This window comes from Phacochoerus africanus, chromosome 11, assembly GCF_016906955.1.
Source record: "Phacochoerus africanus isolate WHEZ1 chromosome 11, ROS_Pafr_v1, whole genome shotgun sequence".
In the NCBI taxonomy this organism is placed as follows: domain Eukaryota; kingdom Metazoa; phylum Chordata; class Mammalia; order Artiodactyla; family Suidae; genus Phacochoerus; species Phacochoerus africanus.
Window position 1 is genome coordinate 74,771,903 of NC_062554.1, and position 22,172 is coordinate 74,794,074.

General features: G+C 40.1%; 1 protein-coding gene across 2 annotated transcripts in view; it reads left to right on the forward strand.

Moving 5' to 3' along the window:
- Positions 1-22,172, forward strand: part of DYNC1I1 (dynein cytoplasmic 1 intermediate chain 1) — a 353,847-nt gene that overhangs the window by 39,368 nt on the left and 292,307 nt on the right. For both annotated transcript variants that reach the window (XM_047752950.1, XM_047752951.1), the window contains exons 2-4: positions 9,665-9,781; positions 17,664-17,778; positions 20,497-20,587. In XM_047752950.1, the coding sequence (XP_047608906.1) occupies positions 9,674-9,781; positions 17,664-17,778; positions 20,497-20,587 (314 nt within the window). In that variant the 5' untranslated portion in view covers positions 9,665-9,673. The remainder of the gene's footprint in view (positions 1-9,664; positions 9,782-17,663; positions 17,779-20,496; positions 20,588-22,172) is intronic.

The window sequence follows — 22,172 nt, forward strand, 5'->3', positions numbered from 1 at the left end:
ACTGTGGAAATATTGCCTGATTTCCTAGTCAAGAACCAACTCAATGTGAATAAAATTAAGAGGAGCCTCCAAAAATCAACATAGATATTTAACTGTATGTGTGTACTCGGGATTTTTTTTTCCCCATCCAAACCCATATGGTTCTCTATTGACATACTAGATCCTTCACAAATGGGTGAAACTCTTGCAGTGCTTAGGGCTATTGGCTTGGAGGTGTGGCTGGGAATTTCAGAGGCAAAGCTTTTTCCTCTGGTGTCAGCTCTGCCATGCAATTTGCATTTGCTCCCACCAGGCGATGATAGAGGGTGATTGCAAGGCTGGACTGGGAGTAGACATGAGAAGCCACCAAAAGTGCCCTTTGCTCAAGAAGAGTTTTCTTGTAACTAAAATGACTGAGATCTTGAAAAAGTAAAACCTGAAAGGGAAGCATTTTTTAATAAAAGTATTCAAGAATAAAGAGACCTAGTTTTTCCTCTTCTGACTTGTCCACATCATGGTTGTGAACTTAGATAAATGCAGCTCAGTGTCCCTCTTTTTTTTTTTTTCTGTCTTTTTTTGCTTTATCTGGGGCCACTCCCGCGGCATATGGAGGTTCCCAGGCTAGGGGTCGAATTGGAGCTGTAGCCGCCGGCCTACACCACAGCCACAGCAACACAGGATCCAAGCTGTGTCTGCAACCTACACCACAGCTCACAGCAATGCCGGATCCTTAACCCACTGAGCAAGGTCAGGGATTGAACCCACACCTCATGGTTCCTAGTCAGATTCGTTAACCACTGAGCCACGACGGGAACTCCCTCAGTGTCCCTCTTTGTGGGTAAAATACTGGCATGGGATTTTATAATCTTTAAAGTTCTTATCTTGAAACAATCAGGTGTAATTGTCATTATTAAAACAGCAAAGCTAAAAGAATAAAAACTTTTCACATGACAGAGAAGTCTACATTTTTATTAACAACTATCTTAGTTCACTTTACAGCAAGGCCAAGAAGACCCATTGGTTTTGTGCATTACGGGGGAAGAGAACAAGGAGTGAGCAAAGGCTTCCTTTACTATTATCTGGTGTAGGCAGACAAGGAATAAGAAATCTTTCACCCACAGTTCCATGGAACCTTTTCTTCCAGGCCTCGTCCCTCCCTAAATCCAGTTTTCCTAATGCTTTATCCAGACGTGGTAGATCTTCCTGGCATTTCTAAATCATTATAGTTTCTTGACTCTAATCTGAATTTTCTGTGCTCACTGATTTTATTTCTGTGTCTTTTACTTTTTCTTTTCTGCAAAAGAAAATGCTCTGACCCCCTCTGTTTAGGTTATTTATATAAACACCTGGCAAAATTTTGTTTTGTCTCTGTACAGGCTTTACAGTCAATTCCGTCTTGTCAGAAATAGGTTTAGGCAAAGTATGGCCTGAGGATTCCTGTGAATGTCAGGATGTGTTCAGGGGGCTGGAAGGTCACAACTCTTTCCATAATATTGCTGAAATGGTGTTTGTGTTTTTTGGTGTATTGACAGTTGCTCTAATGGAGTGAAAGTAGTGGTAGGTTAAAACTGCTGGTGTCTTAGCATGAATTGATACAGAACACCAGACTCGTAGAAGTGGCGTCAGACATCACTGCCACACACTTGCAGCTAAAAAGACAGACAGAATGTCGTTGTGTTAAGGGTATATTAAACCTCTAACCTTGAGCACATGTCTTTTCTGTGTGAAGATGTGGACACAGAAGACACTTCCACTGCTTACCAAAGTTCAGTGGTTTTCTGGAGAAAAGCGTGTGCACTGTTTGAGCTCTGAGCTAAATTAGCTGCCTTTTTTCAAGAAACACTGTATTTTACTTGAAAGTACAATTCATTGGCAAACTGGTTATTTAGGCTTGGTTCTTTGGCAGAAATGTTCTCAAAAATCAGTGACATGAGCTGATCATTTCAAGAATACAATTGACAATATTTGTTGCTAATGATAAAATTTGAGCTTCAAGCAAAAAATTAGAGCTTTGGGAAACTTGTATCTGCCACCATAAGTTAGACAGCTTTACCATAGTGAAAGACCCCTCTGAAGAGTTTAGTAGTGATTGTACCAAATTTGATTTTTGGATATTGTACAATGCAATGTATCAGTATTTGAGAAGTCTACAAAATTTTCTGAATAACCAATGCATGGTGTTATAAAATCATACATGGATAAAAGATTCATTCAAAGTTTAAAGTAGACCCATGCATTTGAATGTAACAAAGTACAAAAAGTTGATTGGTGTGGTTTCATATTCAGATTGCAGCTAAACTTCAGGAAACTACCATCGGTTGAGTTTTGGTACAACAACAAATAATATCCACAATTACTTCAAGAGGCTATTCAAACACTCCTTTTCCAGAATACACATTTATATATGAGACCATATTTTCTTCACAGCTAAAATAGAGTATACAACAGATTAAATGCACAACTAGCAAAAAGAATCCAGTTGGCTTATTTTAGGCTAGATATTAAAAAGAGAAATTAAAATATAAAGGAAATACCCTCTTATGATTTTTTTGTCTCAGAAAGTATGATTGTTTTTTCATAAAATTTTTATGTTAACAAGCTTATTATTGTCATTTTAAAATTAATTTTTAAATATTAAATTTTTATTGATTTTATTTATTTATTTTGGCAACTCTGCAGCATACAGAGTTTCCAGGCCAGGGATCGAATTTGAGCTAGAACTGTGACCTATGCCACAGCTGCGGCAACACCGGATCCTTAACCCATTGCCTGGGGTTGGGAATCCAACCCAGGTCCCTGGAGCTGCAGAGATACCATCAGTTCTGTTGAACCCCAGTGGGAGCTCCTCCATTTTAATTTTTAACATGGTTAATGTTAATAGACATAATCCACATAAATGAAGGCTCTTTGAGGTCGCTGATAGTTTTAAGAGCATCAAGGAATGCTGAGACCAAATGTTTGAGGGCTCATCTACAGTGTAAGTAGGCTGGGCCTGGGCCCCGGCTGTGAGATGGATTTTATTTAAAATTTTGTTTTCACAGTGTACTGATGGATGTACACATTTAGCACATAACCCTCCCATGCTTTCACCAGCCAGATCCCTCCTAAGGTTTCTCTCTCCCTTTTTTTATTGACAGTGCGATACACTTGTAAAAATGGTTGTGGTCCCATTCACCCATTGGCCTCCTATCCAAGTGCAAAGAGGCAGCTATATTGCATGAGAAGCCAGGCAGGTGAAACGAGGTTGTGAAAGATCAGATTTCTTAGGCAGACCTAGTGGCAGATGAAAGGTTCCATAGCTGATAGTGAAGAGCTGACAAGAGCAATTGTTTTCAGGCAGGAAAAGATAACTTGTTTCTAGGTAGGTTTTTCAATGAGTCGGGCAACAGCTGGGCAATGATTTAAACCGCCTGGGATTCAGACTTTAAGCTTAAAAATACATTTGCATATGCCAGCATCAGAAATGGAATCTCAAACTTCTGCCAACTTAGACAACTGAAAGGAAATAGAGATCTAGGTGGTTCAAAAGCTAAGCCTCGGAGGCTCTGTTACTTGGCAGCTGTGTAAACAGAGCTAAACCCTTGGCTTCTCCTCTTTTAGACAGTTGGTTCTAAACAGGACCAAACCATCTCATGACAGTACGTGCAGAAGTGGAAATGAAGGAAGTGGGTCTCATTGTTGGGTTCAAGAAAAGCCAAACTTTTTTCCTTTCTTTACGGATGTGTGTGGATGTAAGAAATATGAAGGAGATGACAGGGTTCACTGGGAAGGTGCAGGGTGGGTGTGAAATGACTTCTGTTTTCCTTCCTCAGGGTCCATGTTTTTCTCTCATGTTTTCTTCCTTCCTTCCTCTCTCCGTTCTTTCCTCTATTGAGACCTGGCACCATAAGCCATTTTTTTGACAGAATAGCAGGAGTGACCCTCCCTGTAACTAGCTTCTTAACTAGAGAAGTAACCATTTCTCCATGTGCCTCTCCCTCCTTCGGGGGAAGTGGGTAAGATAGACGAGGATGCCTTACTGGGACAGCTTGATAAATAATTCCTACGTTCAGCAGAAAAATTGAGAATTTTACTACTATTAAATTAAAGGACTACATTTAATTGTTTAAAAATATCTTTTCTTTGACTCACATCTCTTTAATGCCATGCCTTCCATTTTACAATCCATTTAGGTTGAAAAGCATGCTATACCTTTAATGTATTTGCCCCTGTAACTTTTTTATATTCTATTTATTTGTATTGAGGTGTAATTGACACACTACATTGTGTTCATTTCAGGTGTGCAACATAATGATTCAATACTTGGATCCTTGTATATATCTGTTATTTTTATGAAGCTATCCTCACAAGTCTAACATCCGTCACAATACATAGTTACAGCATTTGTTTTTCTTGGGTTGAGAATGTTTAAGATCACTTCTCTTAACAACTTTCAAATATGCAACATAGCATTATTAACTATAGTCGCAAAGCAGTGCATTATATCCCCATGACTTACTTATTTTCTCACTGGAAGTACTTTTTGACCCCCTTCACCCATTTGACCCACCCCATCCCTGCACCTGTGGATATTATCAATCTGTTCTCTGTGTCTATGAGCTTGTTTTGTTATAAATTTTTTTTTTTAAGATTTAGATCACTTGCAGTGAACTTTGATGGTTTTTGGTTATTGAATTAGTTTGGACTTCGTGATGGGGGAAAGAGTTGGCAAGGTAAAATAGTAATAGCAGTCATAGTAGTAGAAAAAAGAGGAGGGGGGAGGAAGAAGAGGGTAGAAAGGAGGAAGTTGAGGAGTAGAAAGAGAAGAAGGAGGAGAAAAAGAAACAGCTTTTCTTAGGTGTTAAATATCTGCCAGGCACAGTTTTAAACTCTTGACTTTACACTGATTCATTTACTTGGATGATAAGAATGGCAGTTAACTGAGGTCAGAGATGGGCTGAGACAAAAGTCAAGAGAACTAAGCCATCTGGGAGGGTGGCTAGAGATGCTCATGGTGAAACAAGGGGATGACGGGTGAAGCAGAGAAAAGGGGGGAATCAGAAGTAGGGAGATGAAAATTGAAAAAAGTTATAGGGGTTGGGCATGGGGGTATGGAGCTCAGAGTAAATGAAGTAGCTGATTCAAACTTGGAGATTTCTGTGAGCAGGTAGGGGTAATTTGGAGGACAAGAGAAGAAAGAAACAAGGTGAAGTGAGATTGTTCTTAGTAAAGCTGAGGAACTGGCAGGAGACAAGGGCTCATATGCAGACGTGGGACGGGATAGGAGACATGAATGGGGCAACTGAAGTCGGGCTGTGAGAGGATGTGGGCAAAAGAATGTCATTGATGGAAAGCAAATTTAGAATGTGGGCCTCTGCTCTGAGCAGAGCCGAGCAGCTGTTATAAAACTCACCCCAGAATGGATGGAGCTGCAGCGACATGGCTGTAACTGCCCCTAATCCAGGGTAGAGTGAAGCTGTAGTTGGCTGTTGGGTAGGAGAGTGGCCTGATTATCAGACCGGAGGAGGCCTACACCCAGAGGTGGGTTTGATTTATCTACCTGACCCCTTGCCATTTGTAAATGAAAGAGACCGGCTTTTTATTATGTGTGTGATGTAAGAGAGTAATAATTAGCAGCAGGTAGCTTTGACTCTTATTTTCTTAAGCCAAGAGCTTCAGAAGTGCTTTTGCAGTGACCCACATTAGCCCCAGGAAGCTCTGTAACTCATGTCCCCATGCTTTGCTCCTGGATTTGCTTCGTTTGACGTGCAGGGAGATTTAGTGGGTCAGACTGGCAAGCCCCCCCCCAGGGAAAGCTATGGAGCTCAGTGCTGACACTGCATTTAGCACTGCTATTTAAGTCATTTCACTGTGTGTGAAGGCCCATTCATTTACTCTGATGTGTAAAGAACTCTTTATGAGCCATTCTCTTGAGATTTCTTATTCTCCCAGTGTCTATTTTGGAATAGATCCAGAAATCAATTAAGTGGAAGGTGCTCTAAAGCTGTCTTTTAACATTGTGTTTCTCTTACCTTTAAAAAGTGAAGTGTTGTTTGAAACATCACTACATTACATAATTTTTTTTAAGTTCCTTTGCTGTTTTTGTTGTCTATTTTTAAAGTGTTGGCTCTATGGGCCTTCTTGCTATGGTGCAACAGGATTGGCTCTCTGCAACACCAGGACTCAGGTTCTATCCCTGGCCTGGCTCAATGGGTTAAAGGATCCAGCGTTGCCACAGCTGCGGTGTAGGTCACAACTGCAGCATGGATCTGATCCCTGGCCCAGGAACTCCCTATGCTGCCAGGTGGAAAAAACAAACAAACAAACAAAAACTCTGTGGCTGGTAACACCAGTTTAAATGACCAACATTGTCAAATTCATCAGTTGTAAAAAGACCTTTGCCCTTTGCAGAAATTTACTGAGAATACACCTTACTTCCCACTGTTGAATAAAGTCCTTCATAAGAAAATCACGACAAATACAGGATGTTTTTATCACATGGTTTGTTCCTTAATGATCATCATATACAGCAGATACTTTTGCTGGGCTGGGAAAGGTAGATAAAAGTGGGGGAATGTAAAGGCCAGGGACACTTCTTAGAAAACACTTAAGGTTTTTCTAAGGAGTTTCCATTGGCTGCTTTCAGCATAAGGTGACACACTCATTGCTCTATTAGTAATTTTTCTGATTGTAATTTCATTTTTGACAGCAGAAAGATATTGAAAATGTAGATCAGTTCTGCCCCTATTGGGGAAGAATAGGTGTAACTTCACAGATGCCTTCCAGAATTAGGTTTTAATTTTCTTCTATCAGGGATTTTGGGAGTTCCTGCTGTGACTCTGTGGGTTAAGAACCTGACATAGTGTTTATGAGGATGAAGTTTCGATCCCTGGCCTCGATCGGTGGGTTAAGGATCAGGCATTGCTGTGGCTGTGGTGTAGACCAGCATCTGCATCTCCGATTCATCCCCTAGCCAGGGAACTTCCATATGTAGCAGGTGCCACCGTAAAAAGGAAAAAAAAAAAAAAGATAGCTGCTATTGAAAATTTTTGGCAAATAATATCTTAGTGGTGAAGGTTACTTTTATCAGTTCTGTGGCTTCTTTTGGGAAGAGAAAAATCAGAAGATTTAACTGCTTGGATCCCTATTCTTCTGTGTCAACCATCCGTTGGAACTGGACAGAGCTGCTTCCTTCAGGCAGGATGTTTCAGCTCTGGCTGGCCTTGGTTTCGGCTTTGTTTCCTCAGGTTGTCTAGCTGGCCCCTGTAGGACAGTGAATTTGCATCTCAGATTTACACGATCCTTGGTAGCTGGGTGCTTTCTAGCTCCATTCTCTAGCCCCAGTCCCTACCTGGCATCTCAGCCCATCTGCAGTATTGCATCAGAAGTCCTGGTGACACTTCAGTGATGACACACTGAAAGTTTTGCATTTCCTTCTTTGCTCTCTCTTCCTGATTTCACCACGATCCTCTTGACTCTCTCAAAGTTGAGTTGTCACTGAGTACTTCTCTTTTGCTGCCACATCTGAAGGCTGCCAGGAGTCACTTCTGCTCTCCTGGCTGGGTTCTCATCAGCTCACATTCCCTGCATGTTTCCGTCACAACAGTGTTCCCCTGCCAGCCCAGTGCAGGTGCGGTCACCCCAGGGAGATGTGGGCACTGGCCTCCCAGCAGCCTGCATATTTCTGGCTTTCACTCCTATCTGTTCCCCAGGCATGGACAAGAAGAGGCTTAAGCAAATTTGTATTCTGTTTTCAGCCCTCATTACACCCAGTGGAACTCACTTTTTTGTTTTCTCGTCTCTACCACTTGCCTCCACATGTCCATTCTTACCAATTACAGTTTGTATTTCTTGCCTTGGATTCATCCTTGTCTCTTGTACATGAGCAGCCTGCTGGTTTGCTCTTCCACAGGGCTTTGCATGTCTCTATCTTCCCTTCCTGTGTTAGTTCCTGACCTCATTCCATATCCAGTTCAAACTCCACCTCTTCCTCAAAGCTCACCCTCGCCTACTCCAGCAGATCGGGATTTTTCTTTTGTTCTGCATCCCCTCTGATCTCATACATTGGTGATCAGCAAAGTTTAGTAATTCAGAGCATGGTCATGCTTGAATTGAGGTTCTGCCATGTATGGGCTCTGCAGTCTTAGGTCTTACCAAGTCTCCTTTATCTGAATTGTGAAAAAGGTATTCATCTTAATATTGGTCTCTGGATTGTTGTGATGAAATGCGATAGTAAATGTAGTGTCTGGCATCAGTGATCAGTGAGCCAATCTCTTAGGGAACATCTCCAGCCCACCACATGCTCCCAAAGTTGAGTTATGCACTGCTTTAGGGAAAGATACTAGCTCTGCTAATCTTTGTGCTTGGATACCTGAGAGGGTGCCTAGCAGAAATTAAATACTCAACAAATTTTTGTTAAAAAATGAAGAGCATGATCACAAATGGCAGAGATGAACATGATGATAAGTGTTATAATTTCACAAATCTTTGCCATCATACCATGAGCAAGAATGTCTATAGTGGGAAAACGTCCCAACTGTGTACATTCATGTGAAAGTGTCTTCCAGTCACTGCAGGTTCTTGGTTAGTGTATAAATACAGTGACAGGTAGTTTGAGGATTTCTCATTGCTTTGCATTCTTTGATTCTTTTTTTTGCCTTTCCTAGCTTTGCCTCTACTTAGGGATACATTATATATTCATCATTGCTGCATACAAGTAATATGCAAATGAATAATCCTGACTTGTATAGTTCTTTTTTTTTAAACTTTATTTTAGGAATTTGGGTCAGAGGGGGTTCTTCATTTCTTAGTGTCTGTGCTTTGCTCTCTTAGTTTCCAGTTGGGAGCCCAAAGGAGACAAATATAATCATTGGTGCTTGGTGAGAGTCTTCTCCAAACTCATTTTATTTGAAATATCTGGTACCAGCACCACTAGGAATATCATTGCCATTAATATTAAAAATATCATTCAGATAAATTTTCCTAAGAACCTGTCATGGTGTTATCCCCTAATTCATGTATTCACAAATATCTTTTCCTTTGAAAAGGGAAACTGCCAAGATAAGCAATAGTGCCTTCAGTATGCAAATGAAAAATTCATAGAAGTGGGGTTGTACTGGAGATGAAATTAATTGTGACAGTTCAGGAGGAATTTTACAGAAAAAGAAGATGAACATTTTAGGTCATCAGTGGCTGTCTTCCCTGATGCATATAATATTAAGCAAAATGAAATCTCCATGTGCCCAGGCTCACCAAAGGAATGTTTATTAAGCCCATAGAAATGTGAGCAGGGCTTGTCTCAGAGAGTTTATGACAGCCTATTTTCTTTTCTTAGTGTGGGAATGAATTGGTCCATCGTTGTCTAAATTGGAAGTCATAATGATGGTTCTTTTTTGATTCTTATTTGTTTTTTGTTTATTTGGTAAGAAACTTGTGCAGAAAATGTGTTACTTATTCTGCTATTCTTCAGACCAGAATAGATTATAACATTCTATTTTTTCCAATATGTATGTGTATATAAAAGATTTTATATAGAAAGAGATCAGATCTAACTTATTTCTTTGATTCTTCAACATAGGCTGAGGTATACAATCTGTTATTGCCCTCAAGTCATATTTTCAAGTTGGATTTCCTTTTGAATGATTTTTGCATCGTAATAGAGAAAAGTTATGTGCATGTATTCACGTTTTTTTTCTTTTCCTCCAAGGAAGCCAGCATGTCTGACAAAAGTGACTTAAAAGCTGAGCTAGAGCGCAAGAAACAGCGCTTAGCACAGATAAGAGAAGAGAAGAAACGGAAGGAAGAGGAGAGGAAAAAGAAAGAGGTAAGTACTGTATATGGGGTGTCATGGGGAAAAGGGAAATCACTTGATTCCAAGGGGCTGGTCAAAGAAGACCCTCCCAAAGAATGCTTTTGCAATGCCTGAATAAAATGAGTGGTGTCTGCATACTCAGAATAGTAAGGCCATTGCCATCTGCTCTGTACTGCTATACCACCTAAATGGTAGATAGATAGCATTTGGTCCAGAGGTCCTCAGACCCCAGGTTTACTCGAGACCTAACAAGAACCCTGAAAGTGGCTTATGATATCTCTGTTGTTGAAAGTTCCTTGACCTCTCTCTCAGTTGCCTGTCCTTAATTTAGGAAGAGCAGTGTGTTTATTTTGTCCATTCACAAGGATTAAAAAAGTTAACCTTATAAAGCACTTACCAATACCCAGGATATAGTTAACTACTTAATTAGTGTTACTGTCAAGGGAAGATTTAAAAAAAAAAAACCAACAAAAAACTACTGGCCAGAGTGTTTTAGCAGAAAAATAAAAGATGATGCCTGTGGATTACCATGATTTCCTTAAGTATATATAATTTTCAGGGTAAGTAGGAATCCTAGGTCTGGTAAAGGGAAAACTGCATTTTTTTCCCTTGGCTAGAGGATGGCTAGAATAGTAGACCCTGCTCCATGGACGTAGAATTACGAAATGTTAAATCTAGAAGATATTTTAGAGATCTTCCGTTGAGGCTCCTCTTCACGCTAACAAAGGAGCAGAAACCCAGATGAGAAGTGTAGCTCTTCTGCCTGCTAGACCCGGAATCCAGGACTCTCGATTCCTAAGTCAGTGCCTTGCTGCTATGCCATGTTTTGGTTTTTTTTTTTTAATTATTATTCCTTATCTCAATCCAATGAATAGTTTATTTTTAATTCTCCCACTTGCTGCGGCCATGTAGAAATGGCCTACCTATTCTTCAAAAACCAGATGCCACAGATATTTTTGAGCAGCTTTCTAAGAAGGAAACTTCTTAGAGTGTGATATGCTTGTATGTAGAGAAACCAGAGTTACTTCTCAGAGTTTTTCTTTAAGGAGAAAGAGAATGTATTTGGATGCGTTACAATTCAAGTAAGTGCTATCTCGTACTCTAGGGCTGGGAGACCAAGGTAAAATGATTTATAACAATTATTTTCCAACAAAGTAAAACATGATTGCAGTTGCACTCTAGCCTTCTGGCATCTTGCATCCCCTGGTACCATTACACTTTGATTGATGCCATAGTTTATTTGTCCTTGACAGTGAGCACAATGTTTTTCCTTCCGAGATCTTTGCTGTTATATATGCAGTCTTGAGTGAAGCAGAGGTGAGAATTGACAAGGAATGGCTATTCATTTCCATGCAAAGCCAAAAAAAGCATTAAGTTATTATGCTCCCTCTCCTTCAAATGTCAACACTTACTATAGTTTTAAAGCACCTGTTATCCTTTACTAATAACCAGTTTCCTTTTAAACTGACATTCTAATATCCAACTTGAATTCCATAGAATTACCACAAAATGTGAAGTGATATGGGAAATCTGGCTCCAAATTATGCTGTCTGCTTCATCTTTGTCATTTTACACATTTTGGGGGGAAATTACAGGCAAACAAGGCTGATCGAAACAGGCCACCCTTTTTGTTCCTACATCAGCTTTGCCTGATGGAGATTAAGCTTGTTACCCAGCAGACAGAGCCCTGGCAGATGGGGGGTGGCAGGTAGTGGGGAAATGTGGAACGCCTGGACTCCAGGCATTCCTGGGCTTCTACCTAGTTCTGGAATTGAAGCCACATCATCTTAGCTTCCTCATTTCTAAATTGACAGGGAGATTTGAAGCCTGTGATAGCCTGACTCTGCTCCATGATTTCCTGCGGCAATACAGAGTCCCAGTCTCCACTCGCCCAAGTTGCTGGTTGGAAATATCTAATAGGGCCAGATTTGGGGATCCATTGAACTACATCGTCTTTAGGGTGTGTCGTGGCTTTCAAGCCTGTCCCTCCACAGCCCATCTCCCCCTCAAAAGATCTTTCCTTGGGTCAGACTGTGACGACCTGGTTTGTTCTGAGAAGCCACGGCTGTTAAGACAGAAGTCAGTAGAGCTCAGTGCTTGCACACAGAGGCTTTCAAGTTGACCGTGGCTAGGAAACCTGGCTCTGCCTTTCGCAGGATGGGCTTGAGGGCTTCTGGGACCTCCCGGAACCTCCTTCCCTTTTGTAAAATGGGGAGAAGAATGCATCCTTCCTCATGGAGTTCTGTGAGGAGTGAGAGATGCAGAGGATCTGGGGGGGAAGAAACAGCTGTTACTCTGCTGGTGGGATGGACCCTGAATGGGGTCTGTAGAACAGCTGCGTTTGTTCATCAGGATCACTGCGGCTGAGGCCATTTTTCAAAAATGTCCCATTATCGGAAAGGTCTTATGATTCAGGGCTCCTGGTTTCCAGGGATTATAGCATTTTGAGGTTGAAAGAAACCTGGAAGTAATCTATTCTGATTTTTCTTCTCAAATGCTCTCAGGACCCCAGACTCAGGAAGGACCCCTCCCCCTCCCCCTTGCAGGCTGTTTTCCAAACCAGAAACCTGGGGTCATTCTTTCACCACCAGTTCTTCAGCTAACGTTGATCATGGATCCTGCGCAGACATAACGGCGGCTCTTCCCTTCCCCTCCATTTCCTTTCTCCCTACATCCACATTCCAGCCAGGCTCAGCTACTTGCATTTCGACTTATGGGCCACGCCTTCTCTTCCCTCTGCTTTGGCTGTTCTGTTAACCACATGTCTTTCGGTTGTCCTCCCAGATATCCAGAAGGCCTTCTCTAATACCTTTTTCCACTCGTGACTGAGTTAGCCCTGTACCCTGTATCAAATTATTGAGCACCACTTGCCTGTTCATTTGTCTTTCTCTCCTAATAGAGCACAGGCTTTGGGGGGCACGGTTGTGTTTTTTCTTCCCTGAGTCAATGTCCAGCACAGACCCTGCCACATAGTAGGCCTTTAATAAAGGGTTTTAGAATTAATGAATGAATGAGCCAACACCTAGACTAGTTAGGGCAGGTCTGAGCTGCTGGTCATAGACATTCTTTCCGAGCATCTGAAATTCTTTTCTGCAAGTTTCTGTGGAAGCTTCAGACCCTGAGTCTGTGGGCTGCTGTCATTGACTCTTGAGTTTAAGATTTTGTAGTTTTTTTGGTCGTTGTTGTTGTCTTTTCTAGGGCCGCTCCCTTGGCATATGGAGATTCCCAGGCTAGGGGTCTAATCGGAGCTGTAGCCACCGGCCTACACCAGGGCCACAGCAACTCGGGATCTGAGCCGTATCTGCAACCTACACCATAGCTCACGGCAACGCCGGATCCTGAGCAAGGCCAGGGGTCAAACCCACAACCTCATGGTCCCTGGTCAGATTTGTTAACCACTGCGCCGACGGGAACTCCAGATTTTGTAGTTTTTGTGTTGTTTGTAGAGAGTTAGAAATAGCCTTAAGCTTATAAGTTTGATTTTTTTCCAACTTTCTTTAGGTTTATATTTTCAGTAAAACAAATTTGGAATAAAAAGAAAACAAAATGCTCCTTAATGCTAATCTGAGGGACTGGTTTTCTTGCCAGGACTGAAACCTAGTGTGAATTGGGCCCACCCAGGTCAATTGTCTCCACAGACTCCAGAAAACTGTGTATATGTATAAAATTACCACTCTCTGAATCTTTGGATGTCAGCTGCTTTCTTGGTTTTGGATGGCTGATTTTAAAATAAATATAGTGGCCGCCATTTAAGATACGGAGACAATTTCATGAAAAGTTGGCTTAAATTCGATAAGGTGTTTGCTTAATGAGGCCACCCTGAAATTTTGCCCTGTCCTCGGCCTTCTGCCAAATTGCTGCAAGGTAGATGGACAGAGGTTTCCTGGACTGTCCTCACTTGTTCCTCTAACAATCATGGAGCTATCTTTGGAAAAGTGACTGACAATTCTCAGCTGACAAATTTGCTTTCTTCGTTATCCTCTTTGAGTCTCAGCTGTGATGACTCACCACAAACAGAAATACCATTTGCTGGAAAAGACACCTAGCGTATTTTATATTACTAGTATGCAAAAATCACTCCCTATTGAGTCATTAAAATGTATCAGGACTTTATAGTATTTACATGGAAAAAAAAAAGCAAAGATTTCAGGATTAAGGCACTTGGTATATAACTGCCTTGGAGGAAGTAACACATTGTTTAGATAAGATGCTAATGGGTAACAGTTAGGAACTGCCTTTATTTTCAGTAAGCCCATTACCTAACTTGGCATTTTTCTTGGTTAACTTTGAGTGTTGGTAGCCTTCCTAGGTTTCTGTTGGGTCTAGATAGACATTTATCCTTACTAATATATATCAATATATTGTCTGTTTACTTAAGAATTAAAAAAGGCATAAGGGGCTCAGTAGGTTAAGGACCCCATGTTGTCTCCAAGAGGGTGTGGGTTCAATCCCTGGCCTCGCTCAGTGGCATGGCTGCAAGCTTTGGCATAGGTTGCAGATGTGGCTCAGATCTGGTGTTGCAGTGGCTGTGGTATTAAGCCTGTAGCTGCAGCTCTGATTCGACTCCTGGCCTGGGAACTTCCGTATGTGGAGAGTGTGGCTGAAAAAAAAAAAAGAAAAGAAAAGCAAAAAAGAAGAAGAAAAAAAAAAGGCAGAAGACAGAATGAACTGTAGAGGGACCTTGTGTTGTGGGAGTGACATTTTGGAGGTGGAATTGGGGGGTGCTATTTTTGCACAGTGTCTGGCCATGCATGTTGATATGTGATTTACACTCCAGTGTGTTTCTTAAATGCTTAATAATTAAAGTTAGAGTAAATTTAAAGAAAAAGATTCTGTGCTTTTCTGCATAGGACATGCGTGACAAAAAGTTATAGATAAAATGCCCTAAGTTTATTCAAAAGGAAAAGATTAGATCTTTTTCTGTTCATTCTATATAAGCTCCCTTAGAACTTCTCAGGTTCATTACCACTGGCACTCTTTTCCTTAAATAAATTTTTGTTGAAAGGATAAGGGAAGGTTAAAGATTTTGTTGTTGTTGCTGTTGCTAAAATGTAGACTTGGCTTTGTAATTAGCAGTGGGTCACTGGAAGTTTGGATGACTTCTTATAACAGTGGTATTGGGAAGAAGCTTCCTGAATGGGGAATAAATAGTTGGTGGAAACGGACCTGAATGGTGTATAACTCTTAGATTCTGTAGCTATAGAATAATAATTACCAAACGAAGAATATTCATTCATTCAATACCTTTTTTTTTTTTTTGGTCTTTTTAGGGCCATGCCTATGGCACATGAAAGTTCCCGAGCTAGGGCCTATGGCACAGCCACATCAACACCAGATCAGAGCCTCATCTGCAACTTATGCCCCAGCTTTCGGCAACACCAGATCCTTAACCCACCGTGTAAGGCCAGGGATTGAAACCTCGTGGATACTAGTTGGGTTCTTAACCTGCTGAGCCACAACGGAAACTGCTCAACACATTTTTTAATTGAGCATCTACTCTGTGTCAGTCCTTATCCTAGATGTGAGGATATATTGGTGAACAAAATAAACACATGTCTGCTCTCAGTAAAGCTGACAGTATAGTTGTGGCTTAACTCTTAGATGTAAAACCATACTATTCCACATTGGCTTCCTGAGATGAATTTTGCTTATCTTAGTTTTTTCATTTGTATTTCAGTATTGGCAATGGTAAATCCCTTCGCTTTCATTTGCCCCCCTCCCCTTCCTTTGATTCTTCTTTTAACTTTATGATAGGTGAATGTTGAGATAGAGCTTCACTCTGCAAGGTACTTTTTCTTACCTTCACTCCGTCTTTGCCTCTGTTGCATGCATAAACTTTGAAACCTGCTCGTTTAAATGTTAAATCCGGAAAGAATGTGAAATTTGACATCTTCAAAGGTTAAATTGTCATTTCAGAATTTGGGGTTTCAGGAGAGTGCGTGAATCTTCTAGTATCCTCTTTAGCCATTATCAACTCCCATAATGGCAGTTTTCCCTCTGGTGACAGATAAACTTTACACATATGAGTGCTTCTTAAGCCTGAGGCAAGAAAAGAGAGAAGCAACAAGCCCAGTACTACATGCAGAGATGCATTTTGCTTATAATGGGGGTGTAGGTTACCATTTGAGAGTCAGTCAGAGTTGCTTGAACTCTTTCTGCTTTAGATGCCATGATGGAAATTAAGCTTCACTACTAGGAAGTGTACTTTGCACTCCTGAAAGACGTAATGTGTGTGTTAAGGGAGCCCAACTTGCCCCTCAGGAGGAAGATGTGTCTGATAACTGGATAATTGGCTTTTGACAAGCTCTAAAGCAGCTTCACTCCTATAAACTCTTAAAGCTTTGTCCTCAGGTAGCTGCACATCAAATAAGATGCTGTTACATTTCAGATGTCAGGCAGATGCCTTAGGTAGTCATTGTGTTATGAAAATGAAAAGAGACCTGAATATTTAACTCCCCCAGAATTCCATCACTGACCTTTAACCTGTATTTTTTTTTTTCTTTTATCTTTTTAGGGCCACACCTAAGGCATATGGAGGTTCCATATCTAGGGGTGGTTCCAAATCTAGGGGTGGAATAAGAGCTGAAGCCACTGGCCTATGCCACAGCCACAGCAATGCAACATCTGAGCCAGGTCTGAGACCTACACCACAGCTCCCCGCAATGCCAGATCCTTAAACCCACTGAGTGAGGCCAGGGATCAAACCTGTGTCCTCATGGATGCTAGTTGGGTTTACTAACTGCTGAGCCATGGTGGGAACTCCTAACCTGTATTTTTAAAGTGATTTTTATTTTTTCTATTATAGTTGGTTTACAGTGTCCATCAGTTTCTGCTGTATAGCAAAGTGACCCAGTCACCACACACACACACACACACACACACATACACACACATTCTTTTTCTCACATTATTCTGTATTTTGACTTGTCACTATCGTATAAAAAGACAAGCTGGGCATAGGATCTGATTATAAGGGGCTCTCACAAGATGTGTCTTTAAGCCAGAACTTGGGCAAAGACCATCTCTCTCCTAAATGTTTTTTTTTTGTTTGTTTGTTTTATATTGTCCTACACGACAACTCAAATCTCCTTTGAGTTAATATGTATAATATAAACCTATGAAAATCAGAATTAAGCAACATTACTTGGAGTTCCTGCTGGGACACAGTGGGTCAGTGATTCCGCTTGTCCCTGTAGAGGTGCTGGTTCGATCCCCAGCCTGGTCCAGTGGTTAAGGATCCAGCGTTGCTGCAGCTGCAGCTTGGGTTTGATCCTGGCCTGGAACTTCCATATGCTGCAGGTGCAGCCAAAAAAATAAAAGTAACAATACTTCAATGAGTATTCTTCACAGGCCTTAATAACCATTTTACCCTGGTTTATTTAAACCATGGTAAACTTAGATTACTGAAACAATGGTATATTTTACAGTTACAACTTTTCATAACTGATTTTACTTTTTAGCCAGATCCCAATAATTTCATGTTTGCATAATCCTGAATATGGGCCATGAATATTACAAATGCACACTCATTAAGAACTGATAATAGGTCTTCCTAGAAGGGACAAGGGGATCTACAAAAACCAATTTTTTTAAAAAATCCATATCCCAGTTAGAAATGATTTGCCTTGATTTTTTTCCCCTCAAAACTGAGTGAGAAAAACTCATACCATGTGACAGAGGGAAAAAACCTTCCACCAAAAGAGAAACCACTGGGTTAGTAAGTAGTAAATGGAGTATTTACACTGTTTTTTCCTCCTTTATACACATGATTTGATCTCTTTGGAGCTTTTGCCTGGTTTTTGCTGCCATGAATTTACCATTTTCCATTTCAGGCAGAAAAAGCATACCTTTAGTTCTGTTACTCCCTTTTCTTACTGGCATCTACTTTTTATAGGCTGATATGCAGCAGAAGAAAGAACCAGTTCAGGATGACTCTGACCTGGATCGCAAACGCCGAGAGACAGAGGCTCTACTGCAAAGCATCGGGATATCACCTGAGCCCCCTCTAGGTACTTAAAAGTGCTTAGTGCTGCAGTTTCCTCAGATTTGATTTGCGTGGGATATACCATGTCCAGCGCTGACTGTTCTTTTATGTCTTTTTGTTTTGTTTTGTTTTGTTTTGTTTAAGAAATGCTTTGGCTTATGGCTCGGGCGTATTTATTTGGAATTGAGGGGGCTGGAAGGAGGTGGGAGGACAGGTTGTAGAATTGTAAGCAGTTTGCACCTTATTGGCTGATTCCATGGTCAGCTTTTTCCACTGTGTTAGAGTTTTTCATGCTTGTTATATGAGTTGCCACATGGTAAATACAAGAGATCTTGAAATTAAAAAAAAATTTTTTTTCTTCATTTCTATTGCTGAATTCCAGCCTCTCTCTGCCAACCTAAATACTGTGAATCTGGTTATGAATTTCATAACCACCACAGGCATAGAGTTATTTCATGATGAAAATAGAATAGTCAGTGGGAAATTTGAAGGAAAATTTAAAATAGTGACAGATTAGCAGCTAATGAACAAGTTTAAGTCTCTTGGACTCTGCTGTATATCTTGGTTTCATTGCTAATCAGCATTTTTACTGCAGCATCCCTCTTCCAACTCATTCATTCCTGGTTTATTATCCACCATCTCATTTTATCACTAGGGTATGGGTATTGAACTATTTGTTTTATTTGTGTTGAAGGTAACTTGTACATGATATGTTTATTCTGTTTCTTAACTATATATCACTCATGTGATAAGTTATTTTATTTTCTTTATTCATTTGCTTTCCATACACTTCAGAATAATCCTAGGGTGTCTGTAAAACTCTATGATATCCAGTATAGTGCCAAAAATTTAAAAATAATACATATAAAGAATTACAGTATCAGATTTCCTTTTATAAATGATTTGTCTTTTAATTCCATCATTGGCTTTTATATTACATTTTCATTTATTTCCATAGACATTTAAATTAACAAAAATTATCCCATGTACAACAAAATGGCCAGGGCTTATATCAATAGAAATAAGAAAAAGAGTAATATATAATAATACTACAAATTATCAAGTCTTGCTGGATATAATTTAATACATACACACAAAACTAAAACACAATGAAAAAGCATTTTATACTCAATCTCAATTTGTAGTAGGTAAAATTATATGTCTAATAATGATATAATAATCCTTAATAAGATGTTGAATATTTTGTTAGCTTCTTTGTGGTATGAAAGATGTAACCTATGGGATATCTGAGTGAGGGACCTTCTTTGAGAAGCTGACAAACTTTTTTACCACTTAGTTGACATGTGCTATATATTAGACACCTGGCAGTTTTATTTTGTCCTCAAAATAGCTTTGAAGTTCTGCTGCAGTGTGGACACCAGTTAAACACAGCAGTAGAATGTCTGTTCTCCCCTAACCTGCATAAAGCCAACAATTAAACCATAATAACAAATTGAACATCCCTAAACCATGACCAAATTCTGAACTATCTCTGCATCCCTGCCAGGGGCCTTGGCAAGGGTAGACCCCATTTTCAGTTTTCATCCATCTCTCCAACTCACCCTCTGACTTATTATAGAGGGTAATCATTGAATTAATTGTGGGACCACATGAAAATTCCTAGCTTCTTGACAGATCTGCCATTGTGTTATAGGATTTGGACGAAATAGTTAAACCCTTTACCCTATTAAATAAATAAAAGGAAATTGCACATGATTGAAACCAAATGGGAATCTACATTTAAGTATTGACGTTTCTTTTTGCCCATATGGCTTCTTTGGCATGTGAGATATTGAGAAGCCTTTCTCATCTGGCCTGGAGCCACCTTGCCTATTTGGTGCTGCTTCTCTCTGAAGGACATTTGGCTCATATCTGAAGGAGAGAGAGAAAAAATACATTTGCATTTCCTTTAGTTTTTCTCCTTGTATTATTCTTGCTCTCAGACTTTCAGCCTGACCTTGATCTTTGAACTTGTTTCTCCTGTCTGCAGAATGACAATTTTCTTATATGCCCATGGCAGTGCTTTCTAGAGCTGCTGGAGGCGAAGGAACACAGTCCCCCAACACAGTAAACAGTACAGTGTGATGAAACTATTAATTAAGTGTAAAAATAAAGCAGCCTGGCATTTTCCTTTGTTTTGAAAGAGATTTTTAAATTACCAGGTTCAGCATTGACCCTTTCTCTGTCTGTCGCTTAGTGCCTCATAGCAAATGCAGCTTATATTCCAAGGACAATAGATTTCCCCCTAGTTGCAGACATTTCTGACTCTCCTTTTGACCATTTAAAATTGTTCAGAGTCACTTATTTCATAATCTTTTAAAGTTTTATAGACACCTCATTTTATTTTTTAATAGGTCACATCTATACTAACAAAATAAAGTGGAGAATTAGAATTATCTGGATAGTTCAGGCTAGAGAGATATTTGACTTGAATTATCTGGATAACTCTTTTGATTCTCCATTTTACTTTGTTAAGGTGGACATGGCCTTAGAATCCCTAAGTTAATTCTGTCTAAATTCATTTCAAATTTTAATTTCCAAAATATGAAAAATTCACTTGACTTTCTTCCTTTTCTTTTCTTTTCTTCCTTTTTTTTTTTTTTTCCTTATCCCATCTCAACCTCTCCTGGCCATACAACCATTTTAATTTGGGCCCATTTGTTTTGATTTATCTGACACTGCTCTTCCCCAGTGCAGTCGCTGCATTTTTTAACATGGGATACCTGTTATTTTCATTATTTAGTCCCAACCCCTATGTCTCCCTCCTCGAAATCAGTGAGCACTCCCAGTGAAGCTGGAAGCCAAGATTCAGGTGACCTGGGACCATTAACAAGGTAAGAATTATCCAGAGGCCATGGTGGGATGTCAATAATACCAAAAAAAAAAAAAAAATCAACAAAAAACCGAAAACCATTCCATTCCGTTGTACACTGTTAAATGTGCATGCATCTTCACATATCAGTCATTTTGTGTTTATATTTATAGTGGCTTCTATTTTTGATGACATAGAAAGGATGAACTTATCCATCTGTCAGTGGGCTAATTTAGCACCATGTGTCTTGTTTGGCAAACACAAGCGTGTCCATTAGCTTAGGCCTAAAAGAAAGCAGGGAAGGATAAAAAAAAATGGAATCTATATCTAGCTTCTCATTATTCGGCTTTGTGGTTTAGTTTCCATGAGAATCTTTATGCCTAGAACCCTGAGATGTTCTAACCCTAAATTAAATTTTTCAAACATCTTGTTCATTTGCTTAATAGAATTGTCTAGTTTGAGAATTTGGTCCCCAAAGTGTTTTTATTATTACTAATTACAGGGATTGACTGCTGGTTATTATTACTAATTACAAGGATTGACTGCTGGTTTTGTCAATTACCAATTTTTATTAAGCTAAGTATACTCAAAGATTATGGAACCAATGTCTGAAATTCTCTCATTTGACCATGAAAGGACATCACAAAGGTAAAGACGTGAAGAGAGAAAGGAGGAGTATCATTCAAATGCATGGAGTCCTGATGACTTTCTTAGTCCAGTTCCCTTCAGCCGATTCCCACAGGCAGGTCATAGAATGAGGTGGGGGTGGAGGCTGTGGCAGCTGGTCAGTAAGCACCCGCTTTATAAAGGTTGGAGGGTCTCCTCAGAGCTCAGGCTGGTTGAGCTCTGGTGGGAACATGGACCCAGTTTTTCCACATCTTTCAATTTTTTATGAGAAACTAAAAATTCAAGTATTTATGCAGTAGTCTCTTAAATGTTAATGAAATGGAAGTTGAAAGTAGTTGTGGGCTAGAGTTGGCTCTTCAGCTGGCAGTTTGTGACCTTTGTCTTTGACTCCTAATTTTTAAAAAGTCATAGCACATTTTAATAAAGTTTCAAATAGAAGAACAGAAGTTCCCTTCTGGTGCAGTGGGTTAGGAACCCAGTGTTGTCACTGCAGCGTCTTGGGTCACTGCTATGGCATGGGTTCTGTCTCTGGCCTGGGAACTTCTACGTGCCATGGGTGGGGCCAAAACAAACAAACAAACAAACAAACAAAGTCATTCACAGCACCACCATTCTAACAGACCAGCCTTTGTCAATGTACCTTCCAATCCTTGTCTACCTGTGTACATTTTTTGCTACCAGGTATATCGCTAGAGAAGAATATACAGTTTTGCATTTTTTTCTCTTTTCACTTAACACATCACATTATCATACACATTATCTTCTGGAATTCTATTATTTCCAGAAAAGCCTAGGTGATTTCGATAGAGAAAAAGATGGAAATAATAGCATTAGCCTGAGCTGTAGGGTCCCCCCTCCCCACTTTCTGAAACCAACGTAATTAAGACTGTTACCTCATTATCTCACCAATGTCTGTCTTTTGCTGTGCTTCAGACCAGAGTGTTTTGTTTTGATAAGGCTTTTTGAAACCAGTGGACACT